We start from the raw sequence: 19,893 nt of genomic DNA on the forward strand, positions 1-19,893 counted from the left end.
CGTGCGTCGTGCGTGACGTGAGACACGACGGGGGTCGCTGCGTGCGTGGAACTCGACGCGGTCGTGCGTGCGAGCGCTGGGGGAGGGAGGATAGGAGCTCTGCTCTGGCTGGGTGCGCGCGTGCGTGGGCGGTGGCGGGGGCTGGGCGCGCGGAGGCACGCGGGTCAGGACCAGCCGCCCCCCTCCCCGCGGCCGGGACCTTGGGGCGCCGGTGAAACCCGGGAGGGGGCCGCCGTTAACCCCTTCCTGCCCGATCCGAAACTTGTGGCCCCTCGACGGAGCGCGCGGGGGCTTCCCCTGCGCCTGGCGGGAGGGCAGTCCCTGTTGGGGGAGGGAACCTTCCCTTGGAGCTTAGACCCTCCAGTTGCCATGGGAACCAGAGCTTCCAGCGCGGCCTGGCGCGTGCTTCCTCTCCCCGCCCCGCCATCCTGCTTTTCCTCCAGCTGCCTAGTCCATCGACAATGCACTTCCCGCTGATCTCAGGGGGCTGGGGTCAGCATGGCCCGGGCGTGCGTGACTCAGGCCAGCTCGGGGGTCCTCTGACCGCAGCTGGCCACGCTCCCGCTTCTCCGCCCCCGTGACTCACCCCTCCCTGCTTTCCCCGTGTGTGACTCAGGCCCCTGGGGAAGGGGCTGCGGAGTCTGGGACCCCTCCAGACTGCGGGGCGGACAACCAAGTTCTGGGGACTTCGCTCTCCGCGGGGAAGACGTCCCCCACCAGCGAGCATCCGCGGGGCAGCGATTCCCCTTAGTAGGCCTGAGGCTCTCCACCTCACCCCGCCCCCGAATTAATTGGTAGACCCCCCGCCCCCACCCCTGCAAACCTCCGGGAACCCAGCCTCCAACCCCTCCTCCCAGCCCACAGGAAGTTTTGGCAGAGTCTGTCGCGGCGATGAAACGGTTAAAGCCGTTTTCTTATTCATTTCATCCAGGGGCCCATTTTGACTCAGAGCTAGTCGGCGTCCCCCTCGAGCCTGGCCTCCTGGGGGCCTGAGTGCATACTCCACCTCACATGTGCCATTTTTACAGAGGGGAGGAAGGCACTTGGTGAGCTAGCTGGGGTCTTGGAAGGGTTCAAATCCTGTCTCTGGCTTCATTGCTGCCTGGACCTCAGTTTCCCCATCTGAAAATGGGGGATCATTATGTTCAGCTTATTGGGTTGTTGTGGGGATTACATGAATAATAGATGGAACACTCTGCATGCAGGGTTGGGCACAGGAGCCGGGAGAGGGCTCCTCTTCTCTCTCAGGCCTGGGTGTCAGGGTGCCCAGCAGAAGCCAGTCCTTTCCCGCCAGGCCATGCCCCACCCAGACACTCTAAGGCCATGGGGTTCATCTTGTCCACCCCCTGCCCGAGGCAGGCACCCAGGAAGTGAGAGGCGGGGCAGGAATGAGGCACAACCTGTTGGGCCCGTCACCTCCCCACCCCCCACCCTCATTCCAGTGCCCTGACAGGGCCCCCCCACGCTGCAGCCCCACCCCTGCCACCCTGGACGCCTGGGTCCTGACCCGAGGGTGGCCTGAGGGAGGGGACGTCGGATGGAGACTGTGTCTCGGGAACATCCTGTGGACTGCTGGCTGGACAGATGGAGGAGGGTCAGCCCCTCCCAGGGCAGGGCAGACATCTGCTGGGGGCAGAGTAAACATGGCCCAGGGTGACCAGACAGGGGGCGGGTGGGGGGCTGTAGGAATGTACACACACACAGTCACCCCAAGAGAGCCAGTCCAGACATAAAAAACCCTGTCACCTTGGCCACAGAGATACTGCCAGCTAGGGACATACAGACAGGGTCAGACGTACAGCTGGGCAATATGAGCCAGCAATGACTGCCACACACAGACGCAGTGACAGACCAACCCTGAAGCAAGAGATGCACACCGTCAAACACACCAACGCATCCACAGGTCAAGAATATGTAGGCAAGCTGTGTGCAGCAGGGATAAATCAACCCAGGACATAGGCGTGATAGACAAACACAGAGACTGACACTCAGGTGGGAGGCGCACAGCAAAGCAGACACAGTGGCATGTCACACACATGGAGACAAACGCAACAGGCTAGAAACACGGGCAAGACAGACACACAGAGTTGTTTGTGAAACAAGCAGGCAACACGTGCATGCTGATAGGAGAGACAATCACCTTCGACACCAGCGCCCTGAGAGCCACATGAGAGACATGTAGCCACAGGCACCCACTATCTGATCCCCACATGTAAGAGAAGGCAACACACACATGCCCCAGATCTCCAACTCAGAAGAGAAGAGAGACAAACCTAGCGACAGAGAAGATGCGTTCATGGTGTGGCAGAGTCCCTGGCACCACCACTGCTGCACACACATCAGAGATGCTTCCAGAGACACCAAGCTGAAGGCTTAGACGTATACACCATCTCATCAGGATCACACACATGTGGGACCTGTCAACAAATTGGGCAGATAGACTGACACATTCACAGACATGGTCTGGCCAGACAGTCACACCCAATGTGGAGAGGCACGGACAGGCCACAGTGGGACATTCATAAACACACTGGCACAGAGAGACCCTGACAGAACCTTCTGGCGCACGCGCACACACACACACACACGGAGATCATAACAGACAACACATACACAGATCAGCCACGGAACACATACATGGAAGCATGCCACAGACCTCACACACAGAGACCACACACACACACCAACCAAACACAAACCAGCCACAGACCTCTTTTTCACACACACACACACACCAGTTACAGGTTGTATACACACACACATACAGACAAGCCACAGACCACACGCACACACACACACAGACACAGGCTAGCCATAGGAACTCTGAAACAACCTACAGGCACATACATCTAAGCCATGTGCAACCCATCCTATAGAGCTCACACGCAGACACACACACACACACACAGCAGAACAGAACCCTACATAATAGGTCCTACAGAGCCCTTTGCATCCAGGGCTGGCACAGAAGCAGGCAGAGGGTGCCTCCTGTCTCTCAGGCCTGGGCTGCACCACACTCTCACACTGTACCCTATAGGCCAGCTGCACGCTCCCCCCACCCCCGGACCTTGCCAAGCTTCTGTGGGGGCACTGGACGGACACCCCACCCTGTCTCTGCCCCCTGGAGATCCTAGCACTTCCTCTCTCCAAACATCACCCCCACTTCCCTCCTTCTTGTTTTTGCCACTTCCCCTAGGAGACCTAGCTCAGCAGCGCCTGCTCCCACTGTGGTTGGGGCCTGCTATGAAGGGGTCACTCAGGGTCTTGGTGATGCCCAGGCCCCCCAGGGTTCACCAGCAGTGGCAGGGATGGAAGCAGCTTCCTGGGAAACTCTCCCCATGCCCAACCATGTCAGCCTGGGGAGAAAGAGAAAGAGAGAGGCTCTCCTTCCTGCTTCCAAGAAAGCCCAGCAGCTTCCTCTCCAGGAGAGGAGGTGAGGGACCCCCAAACCACAGAGGTAGGAGAGGGAGGCGGCTGGCAAGCCAGTAGCTCCTGGGGGAGGGCTACTGTGATTCTCGGCTTCTTCCTGCTGCTTCTTCCTGTCGGGCCTTGGCTCCACACCCAGGGGCAGGGACACTGGAGGGAGGCTGGGTGCTGTGTGCTGAGACTTGTGGGTTCTCGTCCTGGCCTGCCCACTGGCTGACTCACGGGTAGCCCCCAGCCCAGTTTCCTAGTGAGGGCCCCACCGGTCAATGGGGACAGCAGGGAGGGGGGGTCACCAGGCTATTTATAAGAAGGAGAAGTCCCTTGTGCCAAGACCAAAAGCCCCAAAGAGACTTGTGGGTGGGGGTGGGTGAACTTCCTCCTTATCCTGTGCCCTAGGCCCCAGGCTCTGGGGCACTGGGAAGCCTGGGCACAGACTTCTTAGCCAGGTGCTGGTCTGGAGCCCAGGACCTGGGCAGTACCCAGCTGCCAGTCTGGGCACTCAGGCCAGACGGGGGAGGGGGCTGTCCACCCACCCTCCTCCTCATGGGGCCGGCCTGGCGCCAGTGGGGCGGCTTGAGGGGGTGGTGCCCAGGCCACAAGGGTGAGACTGGCAGAGGCCTGGAACCGGCTGTACCAGCTTGGCTGGGCCCCCGCCCTCCGTGGCTGGCCCAATCCCCACCCCCTGCTCAAACATCCATGCAGAGTGCTTGGAGGGACCCTACCCCACGTGCTGGCCTGTCCACAGAGACCCATGCCCCTCTCTCTGTGTGTGACCTCGTTTCTCCCCCAATTAAAGGAGACCTTCATCGGGGTGTGGGGGCTCACACCTGTAATCCCAGCACTTTGGGAGGTTCAGGTGAAAAGATCCCTTGGGGCCAAGAGTTCCAGCTCAGCCTAGGCAACAGAATGAGGCCCTGTCTCTATAAAAAGTTAAAAAAATAAAACTTAGCCAGGTGTGGAGTCCTTGTAGTCCCAGTTACTCTGGAGGCTGAGGCAGGAGGATCGCTTGCACCTCCTGCAGTGAGCTGTGATTGCGTAGCTGCTCTCTAGCCTGAGCATCAGAGTGAGATGGTCTTGCTGTGTTCCCAGGCTGGAGTACAGTGTCAAGATCATCGCTCATGTGATCCTCTTGCCTCAATCTTCGGAGTAGCTGGGACTACACACACCCACTGACCCCAGCTAATTTTTAAAATTTCTTGTAGAGATGGGGTCTTGTTATGTTGCCCAGGATGGTCGCAAAACCAAGGCTAGGGCTGAGCGCAGTGGCTCATGCCTGTAATCCCAGCACTTTGGGAAGCCAAGACTGGTGGTTCACTTGAGGTCAGGGGTTTGAGACCAGCCTGGCCAACATGGGGAAACCGTCTCTACTGAAAATACAAAAAATTAGCCAGTCATGGTGGCACATGCCTATAATCCCAGCTACTCGGGAGGCTGAGGTGGGAGAATCGCTTGAACCTGGGAGGTAAAGCTTGCAGTGAACTGAGATTGTGCCACTGCACTCCAGTCTGGGCAAGAGAGTGAGACTCCATCTCAAAACAAAACAAAACAAACAAACAAAACTCCTGGGCTCAAGTGATCCTCCGTCAGCCTCCCAAAATTCTGACATTACAGATGTGAGCCACTGCGCCTGCCCAAAATAAGGTTCTCTTTTAAAAATCAGAAAGGGCTGGGTGCGGTGGTTTATACCTGTAATCCCAGCACTTTGGGATGCCAAGGCGGGCAGAGCACGAAGTTAGGAGTTGGGAGACCAGCCTGACCTGCATGGTGAAGCCTCGTAGCTATTAAAAATATGAAAATTAGGGCCGGGCACGGTGGCTCATGCCTGTAATCCCAGCACTTTGGGAGGCCAAGGCGGGTGGATGACGAGGTCAAGAGATCGAGACCATCCTGGTTAACATGGTGAAACCCCGTCTCTATTAAAAATACAAATAATTAGCTGGGCATGGTGGCGTATGCCTGTAATCCCAGCTACTTGGGATGCTGAGGCAGGAGAATTGCCTGAACCCAGGAGGCGGAGGTTGCGGTGAGCCGAGATCGCGCCATTGCACTCCAGCCTGGGTAACAAGAGTGAAACTCCGTCTCAAAAAAAAAAAAAAAAAAAAATTAGCCAGGCATGGTGGCGCGCACCTGTAATCCCAGCTACTTAGGAGGCTGAGGCAGGAGAATCGCTTGAACCTGGGAGAGGAGGTTGCAGTGAGTTGAGGATCATTCCACTGCACTCTAGCCTGGCTGAGAGGGAGACTCTGTCTCAAAAAAATAAAATAAGATAAAAGAAAACAAAATGACAGAGACCCTCTGTGAGAGGGCTTGCAACCCGATCGTCAGCATCCGCAGTATAGTGGTAAAGCTCTGAAGCCAGGCAGCATGGATCATATCTAACCTTAGTGCTTATAGCTGTACAGACAAATTCCTTAAGCTCCTGTGCCTCAATTTCTCATCTGTTAAATGGGGATACGAATAATGTTCATTTTGCTGGGTTGTTGAAAGCAGTCGATGACTTATGTTAACCACTTAGAAGAGTGCCTCGCCCACAGTAAGAGCCATGTAAGTGTTGGCTATTAAAATAATAATTATTTCTCAGCCTGTCTATCTTCAGTGTCTCTGAGTCTTGCTGTCTGTCTACACAATGCTAACCTTGAATCCATTTGTCTCACTGGCCATCTCTCCCTGCCCTGACCCCCTGCCCCTACACCCACTCTTCCTTGCCCTCCCCCTGGGATAGACTCTTTGGAATGGCCTCACCTCTCTCTAGGAGTCCCCTCTGGCATGGCCACCCTCAGCCCTAGCCAGGGCTGAATCACCATGGCCTCCTGGCTTGTGGGACCTGCAGGTTGGCTTCCCGAGGTGCTGCCCTCTGGCCTGCCCTGCCCAACCCCCAACACTGCCTGCTGCGCCCCCGCGGGGCCGGCCAGATGTCAGCTGCAGTTATTAGCCTGGGCGGGAGACACTGGCCTGGCAGCGTGCCTGCCAGACTCACAGGCCTCCGGAATCTCCCTTGAGCCTGGGGCGGGGGAGGGGAGCCATTCAAGGAAGGGGAAGAAGGGAGGGGGCATTTAGGGGTCACAGGGACCCTCCAAGGACGGGACGCCCCCAGCTTCTGCTGGGACCTTCCTCCAGCAAGGCCACTGCCTTGCTGGACTTCCCCTAGCCCCCACATAGCTCAGTTTCTTTTTCGCCTCTTTCGTTTTCCTTCTCTTTCCCACACTTGGTGAGATCTAGGCTGCCCCAGAAAGGCTGTTTAACCCCAACCCTTAGCCTTTCTACCCTAAAGAAGAGAGAGGCTCTCTTAATCCTCCAGAAGACAGAGGCCTGGGAAACTGAGAGAGAGAGAGAAAGAGACTGGGCTTCTCACCTCTTGGTCTAGTGGGTTCACACACTAACTGCTCAGAAGTCCCACCTAAATCTAACTGGAAGCCTCACCATCTGCACCTCCCCGAAGTCCTTCCTGGGGAAGGGGCTCTGGCTTCCCTCATATTATCCACTTAGATTTTCAGGTCTTCTTTAACTCGGGGAGGGAAGACCTCAGATGAGGGAGTCACCCTAGGGAAGGGTGGGGGCTCCCTCTAAGTATTCTGGATGATGGATGATAGGACTCGCAGATTAAAACGAGAGTGGGGCCCCAGACCTATATGAGTGAGTGAGGGGTATCTGCAGCCCCCAGGAGTGTGGGGGAAGGAGCCCCAGACCTCCTGGCAGAAGAGAAGGGAACCCCACCCGAGGGAGGAGGCAGCCGCCACTCCAGCCCGGCCAGGCGCCTGGGGCGCCTCAAGGCATCGACCCGCCCTCTCCGCGCCCCGTCCGGCCGGGGGCGAAGTCCGACCCAGGCCCCCGGGCAGGCGGGGACCTGCCGGGCTGGGCTGGGCCAGGCCCGGCCTGGCAGGACGCAGCCCCAGAGCGGCGGGGTGGGGCGGGGCCGGGCCAGGCGGCCGTGGGGGCCCCGGGGGCGGCGGTCGGGGCTGGTCCGGACTAGCCGTACCGGGGCCCAGGCGCGCCCTGGGACCTGGCAGATACCCGGGCTCCCCACTTCTGGCTCGGGGCCCCAGGACAGCATTGGTCCCACCTCTTCCTGTGCCCTAATATGGGCGGCGGGAGAGACTCCGGGGGCCACCCGGCCCTGAGTCCTGCCGGCGGACTCCCGCCTGTTGCCATGGCGACCAGGCCCAGCTCTTGGGCTGCGTTTCCCGCTGTCGGTCCAATGGAACAGTCCCCAAGCTGTCTGCCTCGGCGATCCCCAGCAGGCGCCGCGGGAGGAACCATTGCCTGGGGGGAGAGGATGGTAGCTGGAGGCTTCTGCTGCTGGGCCGGCTCCAAGCACCAGGGCCTCCGCGTGGGCTCGCACGCCCAGGTTCCTCTTCCGAGGCGCAGGATGCGGCGGGACCCAGGGCGGGGCGCAAGGTCCCGTAGGATCCGAGTGACGGAGACAGGGCCGGGCTCCTTCCCCCGGGGCTGTTGCCACACTTCCTGCCTCGGCGCTCTTTCCCCAGCCTGTTTCTAAGGAAGGGAGTGTGGGGTTGGGCGACCGCGCCCCAGCCGTCGGGCTGGGTCCAGGCGCCGACAGGGTGTCGGGCAAAGCCCAGGGTCAATAGGGGAAGAGTTTTAGGATGGGGGACAGGGAATGCAGATGCCTAAGGGGTCACCCACGAGGGGGAGCACCAGTCATGGAAGATCAGCAGTCCGGGTGCGTGGACCCCAAAGCCCCCTCCTCACGTCAACTGAGTACCCTCTTACTGTCTTCTCTGCTCCGAAGATGGATCCGGATCCTTCTATCTCTCCTTCATCCAGGCTTCGCGGATAACTCCAGTGGTCCCCAATCTCTGCTAGACGTCTACATCTTCTACCCCGCACATTTTACCTGCCTCAGTGTACAGCAGGACCCTTATTCGCTTTCTGCATATCTAGATTTCTCCTAATTCCTCTTTCCCACGTATGGGGAGCTCTCAGATCCTCCCATGGGCTTCGGGACCCCTACTCATTTCTTGCAATTTAATGGGTCATGCAGCCCACCACTGTCCCCTTTTGATCTCTCCTCTCCTCCATCCTGTGAAAATTCCAGTACTCCATCCCTCTGTGCTTGGGGCCCCCAGTCAATTCCTGTGTCAGGTCTCTCCTTACCCCTCCCGATTTACCGTTAGTAACCCTCATTTCTGCTTTTTGGGGTCTCCCAATGAATTGTCAGTCCTTCCACCCCTCTCGTACTCTGGGTACCTCAGGGTTTCTTCGAACACCCTGGGATCTCCACCCCATTTGCTCCGTACCAGGTCCTGGTATTTGTCCCAGTGGGCTGGAGGGAAATCATCCTCCTCCCTGAGCGCCCTCACTCATGTGTCCAGGCCCCTCAGCACCTCCTTCCACGCGGACCCCGGGGTCCTTTGAGCCCCTCCCCCTGCAGCCCCGCCGAGCCACCCGGCCCGTGGCCGCTGTTTACAAGGACACGCGCTTCCTGACAGTGACGCGAGCCGCCTCCTCCCCTTCCCCACGCTCGAGGAGGGGGGCGCGGGGGCCCGGCTCCGGCGACGGCCAATCAGAGCGCACTTCCGTGGCTGACTAGCTTCTGTATAAAGGCGTGTGGCTCAGGCTGAGCGGCTGGGACCTGGAGAGCGGCCGGACCAGCTTCGGAGCCAGCAGGGAGCCGGGAGCTGGGAGCTGGGGGAAACCACTCCAGGAAAGCTAGCGCGCCGAAGAGGGTGAGGGGGACTCGAGAAGCCTGACAGCTTTTGCGTACAGCTTCCGGCTGGCTGCTCCCCGCCCGCGCCAGCCCCGGAGAACGCGCGACCAGGTACCCAGTCCGGCCACCGCAGCGGAGAGCGCGGCGCTCGCTGCAGCGAGGCCCGGGGCGGCCCCGCAGGGACCTTCCCCCGACCGCCTGGGCCGCCCGGATGTGCACTAAAATGGAACAGCCCTTCTACCACGACGACTCATACACTCCTGCGGGATACGGCCGGGCCCCCGGTGGCCTCTCTATACACGACTACAAACTCCTGAAACCCGGCCTGGCGCTCAACCTGGCCGACCCCTACCGGAGTCTCAAAGCGCCTGGGGCTCGGGGATCCGGCCCAGAGGGCGGCGGTGGCGGCAGCTACTTTTCTGGTCAGGGCTCGGACACCGGCGCGTCTCTCAAGCTCGCCTCTTCGGAGCTGGAACGCCTGATCGTCCCCAACAGCAACGGCGTGATCACGACGACGCCTACACCCCCAGGACAGTACTTTTACCCTCGCGGGGGTGGCAGCGGTGGGGGTGCGGGGGGCGCAGGGGGAGGCGTCACCGAGGAGCAGGAGGGCTTCGCCGACGGCTTTGTCAAAGCCCTGGACGACCTGCACAAGATGAACCACGTGACACCCCCCAACGTGTCCCTGGGCGCTAGCGGGGGGCCCCCGGCTGGGCCCGGGGGCGTCTACGCCGGCCCGGAGCCACCTCCCGTTTACACCAACCTCAGCAGCTACTCCCCAGCCTCTGCGTCCTCAGGAGGCGCCGGGGCTGCTGTCGGGACTGGGAGCTCGTACCCGACGGCCACCATCAGCTACCTCCCACACGCGCCGCCCTTTGCCGGTGGCCACCCGGCGCAGCTGGGCTTGGGCCGCGGCGCCTCCACTTTCAAGGAGGAACCGCAGACCGTGCCGGAGGCGCGCAGCCGGGACGCCACGCCGCCGGTGTCCCCCATCAACATGGAAGACCAAGAGCGCATCAAAGTGGAGCGCAAGCGGCTGCGGAACCGGCTGGCGGCCACCAAGTGCCGGAAGCGGAAGCTGGAGCGCATCGCGCGCCTGGAGGACAAGGTGAAGACGCTCAAGGCCGAGAACGCGGGGCTGTCGAGTACCGCCGGCCTCCTCCGGGAGCAGGTGGCCCAGCTCAAACAAAAGGTCATGACCCACGTCAGCAACGGCTGTCAGCTGCTGCTTGGGGTCAAGGGACACGCCTTCTGAGCGCCCCTGCCCCCTTACGGACACCCCCTCGCTGGACGGCTGGGCGCAAGCCTCCCACTGGGGTCTAGGGGGCAGGCGGTGGGCACCTACCCTGGGACCTGGGAGCGCCGCTAACCACACTGGACTCCGGCCCTCCCGCCCTGTGCCCAGTCCTTCCACCTCGACGTTTACAAGCCCCCCCGGTTCCACTTTTTTTTGTATGTTTTTTCTGCTGGAAACAGACTCGATTCATATTGAATATAATATATTTGTGTATTTAACAGGGAGGGGAGAAGGGGGCGATCGCGGCGGAGCTGGCCCCGCCGTCCGGTACTCAAGCCCACGGGGACATTGGGAAGGGGACCCCCGCCCCCTGTCCTCCCCTCTCTGCACCGTACTGTGGAAAAGAAACACGCACTTAGTCTCTAAAGAGTTTATTTTAAGACGTGTTTGTGTTTGTGTGTGTGTTTGTTCTTTTTATTGAATCTATTTAAGTAAAAAAAAAAATTGGTTCTTTATTAATTTCTGTTGTCTTTTTTTCCAAGCTGGGAGGGCCGAGGGAAAAAAAAAGCAATGGTTTGCCCCAGCTCAGTGCTGTAAGTGGCTCGGTCCTGTGTGTGTTCCCCTCTTCAGCTCTGCGCAGGCATCTTGTGGCCCGCCCGGGAGTCCCACCCTATACGCGCCTCCTGATCTCCAGGGTTGGATGGTCGGGGCGCGGGGCGCGGGGCGCGGGACGCGATTTCGGAGCCCAGTAGCAAAAGGCAGGGAGCTCTGCGCGAGACGCGGAGTGCGCAGGCGCGGCCCCGCCCAGCCGCGCGCGCCGGGGCTTTCCCCGCTGACGCAGCGGAAGCGCTGCCCATATAAGGACCGATTCTGCCCAGTGACGCGACCGCGGTCTCTGGGCAGATTCCGGGAATCCCCTCCCCCGCTCTGCCGGGCAGGGCCGCGGCGCCGGGAAGGGGGCCGGGATTTTCCCGGGCAGGCGGCTGCCCGGGCACGGAAAGCCCCAGGCCTGGGTCCAGAGCGGCCGCGGTGGGCGGGCAGCGCTCCTGGGCTGCGGGAGCCACCCCTGTGCCACTCAAGACACTGGCGCCTGGGCCCCGCCGCGCCCACGCCCCCTCCGTCTGACCTGACCGGGGCGGAGGGTTGTTGCTGCCTAGGCTGCTTTGCCGACGTCGTCCCTTCTACCCCCACCCCCGCCAGGAAGGGCGGCGCCGGCCTGCCAGTTTCCCCTCCCGGGTGCCAGGCCAGGAGCGGGGCGACTGCCAGGTCTGGTCCTGCCGGGGCGGCTGCTCGGGCCGCTGGGCGCCGCCACCGCCCTTGCGCTGGGCTCCCTCCTGCGCAGCTGGGACACTTGGGGGTGGGGGTGGGGGTGCGGGTGCCGGTGCTGCTGGCATGCCTGGAGGGAGTCTGGCCGGCTTCGGAGCTGGAAGCCCCCAGAGCAGTGGAGAAAAACAGGTAGAGAACCAGACAGGCAGTAGGGTGTGTGGAACAGGCACTTCATCAATTCATTTATACAATGCCTAGAACAACTACACCCTGGAGACACAGCCTAGACCACTCCAGACAAGACAATAAACAAGGAAACATGATTCTTCGGAGGTGGTGGTAAGTGCTAGGAAGAGAGAGAGAGAGAAAAAAAAAAAAACCAGGTCAAGGTGGCAGTGGTGGAGCAGGGAGGCAAGTTGCTTTGCAAAATGGAGTAGGAACATGGATCTTTAATGTGGCCACTTTTCTTTTTTGTATTTTAGAGACGGGTCTCGCCCTGTCGCCCAGGCTGCGGTGCGGTGGTGCAATCATAGCTAACTGCAGCCTAGACCTTCTGTGCTAAAACGATACTCCCACTTCAACCTCCCAACTAGCTAGAACTACAGGTGCACACCATTAGGCCTGGCTAATTTTATTTTTGTAGAAATGGGGTCTGCTATGTTGCTCAGGCTGGTCTTGAACTTCTCCTGGATCAAGCAATCCTCCTGCCTTGGCCTTCAAAAGCACTGGGGGGCCGGGCACGGTGGCTCATGCCTGTAATCCCAGCACTTTGGGAGGCCGAGGCGGGTGGATCACGAGGTCAAGAGATGGAGACCATCCTGGTCAACATGGTGAAACCCTGTCTCTACTAAAAATACAAAAAATTAGCTGGGCATGGTGGTGCGTGCCTGTAATCCCAGCTACTCAGGAGGCTGAGGCAGGAGAATTGCCTGAACCCAGGAGGCGGAGGTTGTGGTGAGCCGAGATCTCGCCATTGCATTCCAGCCTGGGTAACAAGAGCGAAACTCCGTCTCAAAAAAAAAAAAAAAAAAAGCACTGGGATTCCAGGTGTAAGCCACCACACTTGTCTTACAGTGACTTTTTTTTGAGATGGAGTCTTGCACTGTTGCCCACACGGGAGTACAGTGGCGGAATCTCACTTCACTGCAACCTCTGCCAGTGGGGTTCAAGCGATTTTCCTGTGTCAGCCTCCAGAGTAGCTAGGATTATTGGTGCCTGCCACCACGTCTGACTAATTTTTTATCTTTAGTAGAGACAGGGTTTCACCATGTTGGCCAGACTGGTCTTGAACTCCTGACCTCGGGTGATCTGCCCATCTCAGCCTCCCAAAGTGCTGGGATTACAGGCATGAGCCACTGCACCTGGCTATTACTTTTTAACAGATTTGAAGAAGTGGTGCCCTGAGAAAATCCTGGGTAACAACAGCATCAGAGGGAAGATTTTTTTTTTTTTTTTTAATTCAAAGTCTCACTCTGTCACCCAGGCTGGAGTGCAGTGGCACTACCTCAGCTCACTGCAAACTCTGATCCCCGGTTCAAGCCTCCTGCCTCAGCCTCCTAAGTAGCTGGGATTACAGGCTCCTGCCACTGGACCTGGCTACATTTTGTAGTTTTAGTAAAAACAGGGTTTCACCGTCTTGGCCAGGCTTGTCTTGAACTCCTGACTTTGTGACCCACCCGCCTCAGCCTCCCAAACTGCTGAGATTACAGGCATGAACCACTGTGCCCAGCCATTTTTTTTTTTTTTTTTGAGACAGAGTGTCCCTCTGTCTCCCAGACTGGAATGCAGTGACACAATCTGTTTATTGCAACCTCCACCCCCTGGGTTCAAGCAATTCTCCTGCCTCAGCCTCCCAAGTAGCTGGGTCTACAGGAGTGCATCACCACGCCCAGCTAATTTTTGTATATTTAGTAGAGACAGGGTTTCACTGTGTTGGCCAGGCTCGTCTTGATCTCCTGACCTCAAGTGATCTGCCTGCCTAGCTAACTGCAGCCTAGACCTTCTGTGCTCAAGAGATCCGCCCACTTCAACCTCCCAACTAGCTAGAACTACAGGTGCACACCATTAGGCCTGGCTAATTTTATTTTTGTAGAGATGGGGTCTGCTATGTTGCCCAGGCTGGTCTGAAACTCCTGGGTCAAGCAATCCTCCTGCCTTGGCCTTCCAAAGCACTGAGATTCCAGGCATGAGCCACTGTACCTAGTTAATTTTTGTATTTTTAGTAGAAATGGGATTTCACCATGTTGGCCAGGATGGTTTCAATCTCTTGACCTTGTGATCCAGCCATTTCAGTCTCCCAAAGTGCTGGGATTGCATGCATGAGCCACCATGCCCACGCTTAATTTTTTTATTTTTAGTAGAGACAGGGTTTCACCACGTTGGCCAGTGGTCCGCCTGCCTCGGCATCCCAAAGTGTTGGGATTACAGGCATGAGCCACCGCACCCAGCTGGGAGCAGCTCTTACATGGCAAAATTCCTGTAGCCAGGTCAGTCTGTGAAAGAACATCAGGAACCCAGCGTGTCTGGAATAGTGAAAAGGGCAGATGTCAAGGGAGACTGAGCAGGGGCCTTGGGGAGGAGTGTCAATTCTAAGGGAAATGAGTGAATCTGAGAGGGTATTAGGCGAGGTACAAGCATTAATGGTGGGATCTGTGGATTAAATGAGCCTATTAGTCCTATTCTGTAGAAGGAAATTAGGGCATAGAGTAGCAGAACTATTTGCCTGAACGAACAAAGTATTCAACTGCACCTCTGGGATCCCTGCCTTGTTACTAATACCTGTCTCGTAGCCTAACTGCCACCCTCCCAACCCAGGGGCAGAGTCAACCTTTCCAGGGTGGGGTGGGGCAGGGCTCACAGCAGGGACTTCTGCACATAGCTCAGTCTCTCAATCTTGGTTCCACTCTTAAGACTAGGTACCCACCCTCTTCCCCCTAAGACTAGGCCGAGCTGGGTTCCTTCCAGCTCGAGGAAGCCATCTTAGGAACTAGGAACTTGGCCCCACACAGGGGCCTGGGCCCTGAGCTTCACATAACATCTCCTTTCACTTGTACCACGCCTATGGTGATCTGGGTTTGCAGTCCCATTTTACAGCCGAAGAGATCCAGAGGCGATCACAGCTCTTTTTTTTTTTTTTTGAGATGGAGTTTCGCTCTTGTTACCCAGGCTGGAGTGCAATGGCGCAATCTCGGCTCACCGCAACCTCCACCTCCTGGGTTCAGGCAATTCTCCTGCCTCAGCCTCCTGAGTAGCCGGGATTACAGGCACGCGCCACCATGCCCAGCTAATTTTTGGTATTTTAGTAGAGACGGGGTTTCACCATGTTGACCAGGTTGGTCTCGATGTCTCGACCTCGTGATCCACCCGCCTCGGCCTCCCAAAGTGCTGGGATTAGAGGCTTGAGCCACCGCGCCCGGCCCCAATCACAGCTCTTAATGGGCATTTGAATCCAGGCTGACTGTTGACAAGATGTGGGCGCTGCCTTGCAAGGCCAGATTTCTGGATGTAGGGCATCCTGGGATTTGAAAGAGACAAACCGCATTCCCTACCCCTCGGAAACCGCCTTGCGCGCAAGGGAGGAGAGCCGGCACTGAGTATGTGATAATACTGCCACCGCGTGGCAATGATGCGCAACTACAGTCAGTTTCCCACGCCGGAGCCTGGAGAAGGGATGGGGGTTGAGGGGAGGAGAGGTCAGAGTACACCAACACAGACTCACACCTGTCCCTAATACTTTATTGGTCACCTCTAGGCCTGTGTGCGGCTGGGTGGGCTCGGGGGAGGGCGTCACTATTCAGCTCCCAGGTGGAGGCATGAGAAGGCCTGGGCCTAGCCCTCCAGGGTTCGACTGTGGAGTCTGGAGGGGCAGGTCTGGCCTTTCCTGGGTCAGCACAGGGCACCCAGGTGGGGGCACAGGTGGGCACCCAGCACAGGCACCTAGGTAGGGGTGCGAGCTCACTATCCGTTGGCCAGCCTAATTGTGTTTGGAGAAATATTCCTTGCTGTCATCCACGTTGGGCTTAATCGTGTCACTGCCAGGCTTCCAGCCAGCGGGACAAACTGTGGGAAGACACAAGGATGCACATGAAGGCTACAGCCCCAGGCTGAAGGTGAAGCAAAGCAAGAGCCTGTGTTGCAGAAGCAAATGCTGGATGGAAGCAAGTGGTCCAGGACCAGGAACGTGCATATTAAGAGAAGCCCTCCAAGTCCAGTTCAATATTTTCTTTTTGTTTTGAGACAGAGTCTTGCTCTGTTGCCCAGGCTGGAGTGCAGTGGCATCATCTTGGTTCATTGCAACCTGTCTCCTGGGTTCAAGTGATTCTCGTGCCCCAGGCTCCCAAGTAGCTGGGATTACATGTGCACACCACCACGCCTGGCTAATTTTTGTATTTTTAGTAGAGACAGGGTTTCACCATGTGGTCCAGGATGGTCTCCATCTCCTGACCTCATGATTTGCCCACCTCAGCCTACCAAAGTGCTGGGATTACAGACAGGAGCCACTGCACCTGGCCCCAGTATTTTCTTTTATTTTTTTGGAGATGAGGTTTCACCATGTTGGCCAGGCTGGTCTCAAACTTCTGACCTCAGGTGATCCGCCTGCCTCGGCCTCCCAAAGTGCTGGGATTACAGGCGTGAGCCACTGTGCCTGGCCTTTCTTTTCTTTTTTTGAGATGGAGCCCCGCTCTGTCACCCAGGCTGGAGTGCAGTGCCGGCTAGAAGCACTGCAACCTCTGCTTCCCCAGTAGCTGGGACTACAGGTGCCCACCACCATGACCTGCTAATTTTTTGGTATTTTTAGTGGAGATGGGGTTTCACCATATTGGTCAGGCTGATCTCAAACTCCTGACCTCAGGTGATCCACCCGCTTTGGCCTCCCAAAGTGCTGGGATTACAGGTATTAGCCACTGTGCCTGGCCAAGTTTAGTATTTTCTAGTTGGTGTTTTTCCTGCTCTAATTCTTCAGTTTCTTCTTGCCACCCACCTGTCCTTTTTCTTTTTTTTTTCCTTTTTCTTCTTACTTATTTTTTTTTGGTTGGAGTTTTGCTTCTTCTTGCCCATGCTGGAGTGCAATAGTGCAATCTTGGCTCACCACAATCTCTGTTTCCTGGGTTCAAGCAATACTCCTGCCTTAGCTTCCCAAGTAGCCCGGATTGCATGCTCCTTCCACCACACCGGCTAATTCTGTATTTTAGTAGAGACAAGGTTTCTCTATGTTGGTCAGGCTGGTCTTGAACTCCTGACCTCAGGTGATCCACCTGCCTAGGCCTTCCAAAGTGCTAGGATTACAGACATGAGCCACCAAGCCTGGTCTTTTTTCCTTTTTTAAGAGATGGGAATTCCTGTGTTGCCTAGGCTGGACTTCAACTCCTGGGTTTAAGCAGTCTCCTGCCTCTCCAGAGCCCCTGAACTACAGGCATGTGACTCAGCAGCTGGCTATCTTTTTGGCCCCTTTTAACCATCTTTGCCCCTCTGCCTTACCTCTACATTTTTAAGACAGGATCTTGCTCTGTCACTTAGGTTAGAGTGCAGTGGTGCACTCATAACTCACTGCAGCCTTAACTTCCCAGGCTCAAGTGATCCTCCCGCCTCAGCCTCCTGGGCAGCTGGGACTGTAGACATGCTTCACAAGCCAGGCTAACTTTTAAAAACTTTTTGTAGAGATGGGGTCCAACTATATTGCCCAGGCTGGTCTCGAATTATTTGGGCTCAACAGATCCTCCTGCCTCAGCCTCCCAATCTAATAGATCTATTACCTCTCAGCTCCCCAGTCTTGTACTGGGGTATCTTTCTCTCTCTTTTTAGAGAGAGTCTCGCTCTGTCACCCAGGCTGGAATGCAATGGGATGGTCTTGGCTCACTGCAACCTCTGCCTCCCAGGTTGAAGTCATTCTCCTGCCTCAGCCTCCTGAATAGCTGGGACTACAGGCACCCGTCACCACGCCCAGCAAATTTTTTGTATTTTAAGTTTCACCATATTGATCAGGCTGGTCTCAAACTCCTGACCTCAGATGATTCACCCACCAGAGCCTCCTAAAGTGTTGGGATCGCAGGCATGAGCCACCATGCCAATATGCCTGACCCTTTTGTTCACCTTGGTGGAATGTCAGGGGTATCTCTCCTACCACAGTAGAAACGTCCTGCAGGCAAAGCCCTGAGCTGAATCTTCTGCGGGGCGCTAACACCCATCTGCACAGGTAAGAGGACAGGCAGTGAATGTTTGCACGAGTGACGGAGGTGCTGAGTACATACCCATGTGTCATGTGTGCACGCATGTGTGAATGTGTGTGCCCACTCACCTTCCCCATGCTCGTCCGTGTACTGGAAGGCCTGGACCAATCGAAGAGCCTCATCCACGGAGCGTCCCACAGGCAAATCATTAACAGTGATCTGGCGAAGGACACCCTTGCCATCGATGACAAAGAGACCCCTGAAGACATCAGAGTTCCCAGTGAGGAGCTGGGAGCTCCCACTGCCAGAGACAAGGAAGGGACTACCAACCACCGGCTGCCAACCCCAGGGCTGGGGGCAGAGAATACATTGCACAGGAGTGGTCCCAGCATCATGGGAATGGGGGCTCCCTGTGCCAGGCTGAGGATCTGACAGTACCTGTAGGCAATGCCCTCATCTGTTTTCAGCACGCCATAATCCTCAGACAAGCGTCTGGTCACATCAGCAAGCAGGGGGATGTTCAGGGGGCCCAAGCCTCCCTCTTTCCGGGGGGTGTTGATCCTGGGAGGAGGAGAGGCAGAGTTGGGGCCTCAGGATGCCTGGCACAGCAGGGTCCTCACCCTGTGGGCCCAGTGTGATAAGCACTGGAGGCCAGAGATAAAGGGGTTTTAGAGTAGGCCACTGGGAGCCCCACCCACCCCACCCTGGGTTTCGTGCAAGGACTGTATGCCCACAGCTGGGAAAACTAAGCTTGAGAGGCAAAGCTCCAGCTAAGTGGCTTCACATGTGCTTGTAACTTGCAGCATCTGCCAGCAGAGAGCCGGTGTTGAGTTCCCCTCCTCCTCTAACTTTGTCCTGGGGAACAGCCCTTCCCTTAGGGGAACTGGAGTTTCCTTCTTCATGAAATAGGGCAGCACAGCCTCCCTCCTGGGCACTAAGTAGATAAAGCATCTGCAACTCTATATGCCAGGGAACTAGTTGCCAAATGCTAATGACTCTCATCATCCTTAAAGACTTGGGCGGCAATATTTCCATTATTTTCAAGATGGGGAAATGCAGGTTTCAGAGGTTGAGCAATGGCCACGAAGCCACGGGGCTCGGACCCGAGGGTGTGAGCTTAGCTGCAGCCTTTCTCTTTGGCCCTTGCTCATACCAAGCCAGGTGGGTGAACTGAGAGTCCACGGAGACGCCCAGCACTTCACAGCCCAGCTTGCGGAAGTCCTCGGCACGGTTGCTGAACGCTATGATCTCCGTGGGGCACACAAAAGTGAAGTCCAGAGGGTAGAAAAAGAGGACCACGTACTTCCCTAGGGAGGAGGGACAAAGAGGAGTTAGGGCCCAGACTCTCTCATGCACAGTCCGGTCCCTACCTGGGCCCCCTCCGGGTCGCGCTCACCTTTGTAGTCCGATAGCTTCACTTCTTTGAAGGCGCCATCCACCACGGCTGTGGCCTTGAAGTCAGGGGCAGGCTTTCCGATGTGCGCGTTACCGGAGGCCATGACTGAAAGCGGAGACCCCCGCCCTGTCAATGCGCCCGGGAAGACCCTTTGTCCTCCCTCCCCAAGGTCGCGCTGCGTGCTAGGCCCCGTGACTGAGTCAGCACCGCGGAGGCGATAGCACTAACCCTCACCCTCCCGGGTACTGGGTCTACGCGGTCCGGAGGCTGCCGGAGACCCGCCCTCCCGACCAGAGCACGAGTGACCCAGCCACTGCCACCGGCACCCCAATAGCGAGTCGGCTGGAGCTTGATGTCGCAAGCCCCCAGTCCAGAAGGAGGCAGTGAGGCCCCCACGAGCAGGGGGTGGGGAGCCGGGCGATCCGGCCTGCGCTGCAAGGCCGTGGCCTCGGTTTCCCTCGCAAGGACAAAGGAGGCCACTACCGCGGATGGAAAACAAAGGCGGCCAGCACTGAGGTCAGGATTAGGCCAAAGTGGCTTGAAGGGGGCTCCCCTCCAGGTGCACTCTGGGTGTTCATACCTGCGTGGGCAAAGGCTAGCCGCACGGATGACCGCACGCGTGGACCCGCGTTCTCAGCGCCAAGTGAGCCCTGGGCCGCGAAGCCTTTTATGCCCGGCCCGAACCAAGACGTGCAGGGCGCGGGGGAGGGAGCGGACGAGCGGAGCGGTCGGGCCC

General features: G+C 57.6%; 2 protein-coding genes across 2 annotated transcripts; one reads left to right on the top strand and one right to left on the bottom strand.

The window, feature by feature from the left end:
• Nucleotides 1-9,011: 9,011 nt before the first annotated feature.
• On the top strand, nt 9,012-10,847 carry JUNB (JunB proto-oncogene, AP-1 transcription factor subunit). Its single transcript, XM_002761780.7, has one exon. It carries the CDS (start codon nt 9,303-9,305, stop codon nt 10,344-10,346), a length of 1,044 nt encoding a protein of 347 aa, XP_002761826.1. The 5' UTR covers nt 9,012-9,302; the 3' UTR covers nt 10,347-10,847.
• A 4,461-nt stretch (nt 10,848-15,308) lies between these two features.
• Nucleotides 15,309-19,798, bottom strand: PRDX2 (peroxiredoxin 2). The gene is made up of 6 exons (XM_002761781.7): nt 19,738-19,798; nt 19,158-19,262; nt 18,915-19,068; nt 18,200-18,322; nt 17,890-18,020; nt 15,309-15,653 (listed from the first exon to the last, which is right to left on the bottom strand). Exons 2-6 carry the CDS (start codon nt 19,258-19,260, stop codon nt 15,568-15,570), a joined length of 597 nt encoding a protein of 198 aa, XP_002761827.1. The 5' UTR covers nt 19,261-19,262; nt 19,738-19,798; the 3' UTR covers nt 15,309-15,567.
• Nucleotides 19,799-19,893: the final 95 nt, after the last annotated feature.

The sequence above is a fragment of the Callithrix jacchus genome, chromosome 22, assembly GCF_049354715.1.
Source record: "Callithrix jacchus isolate 240 chromosome 22, calJac240_pri, whole genome shotgun sequence".
NCBI lineage: Eukaryota > Metazoa > Chordata > Mammalia > Primates > Cebidae > Callithrix > Callithrix jacchus.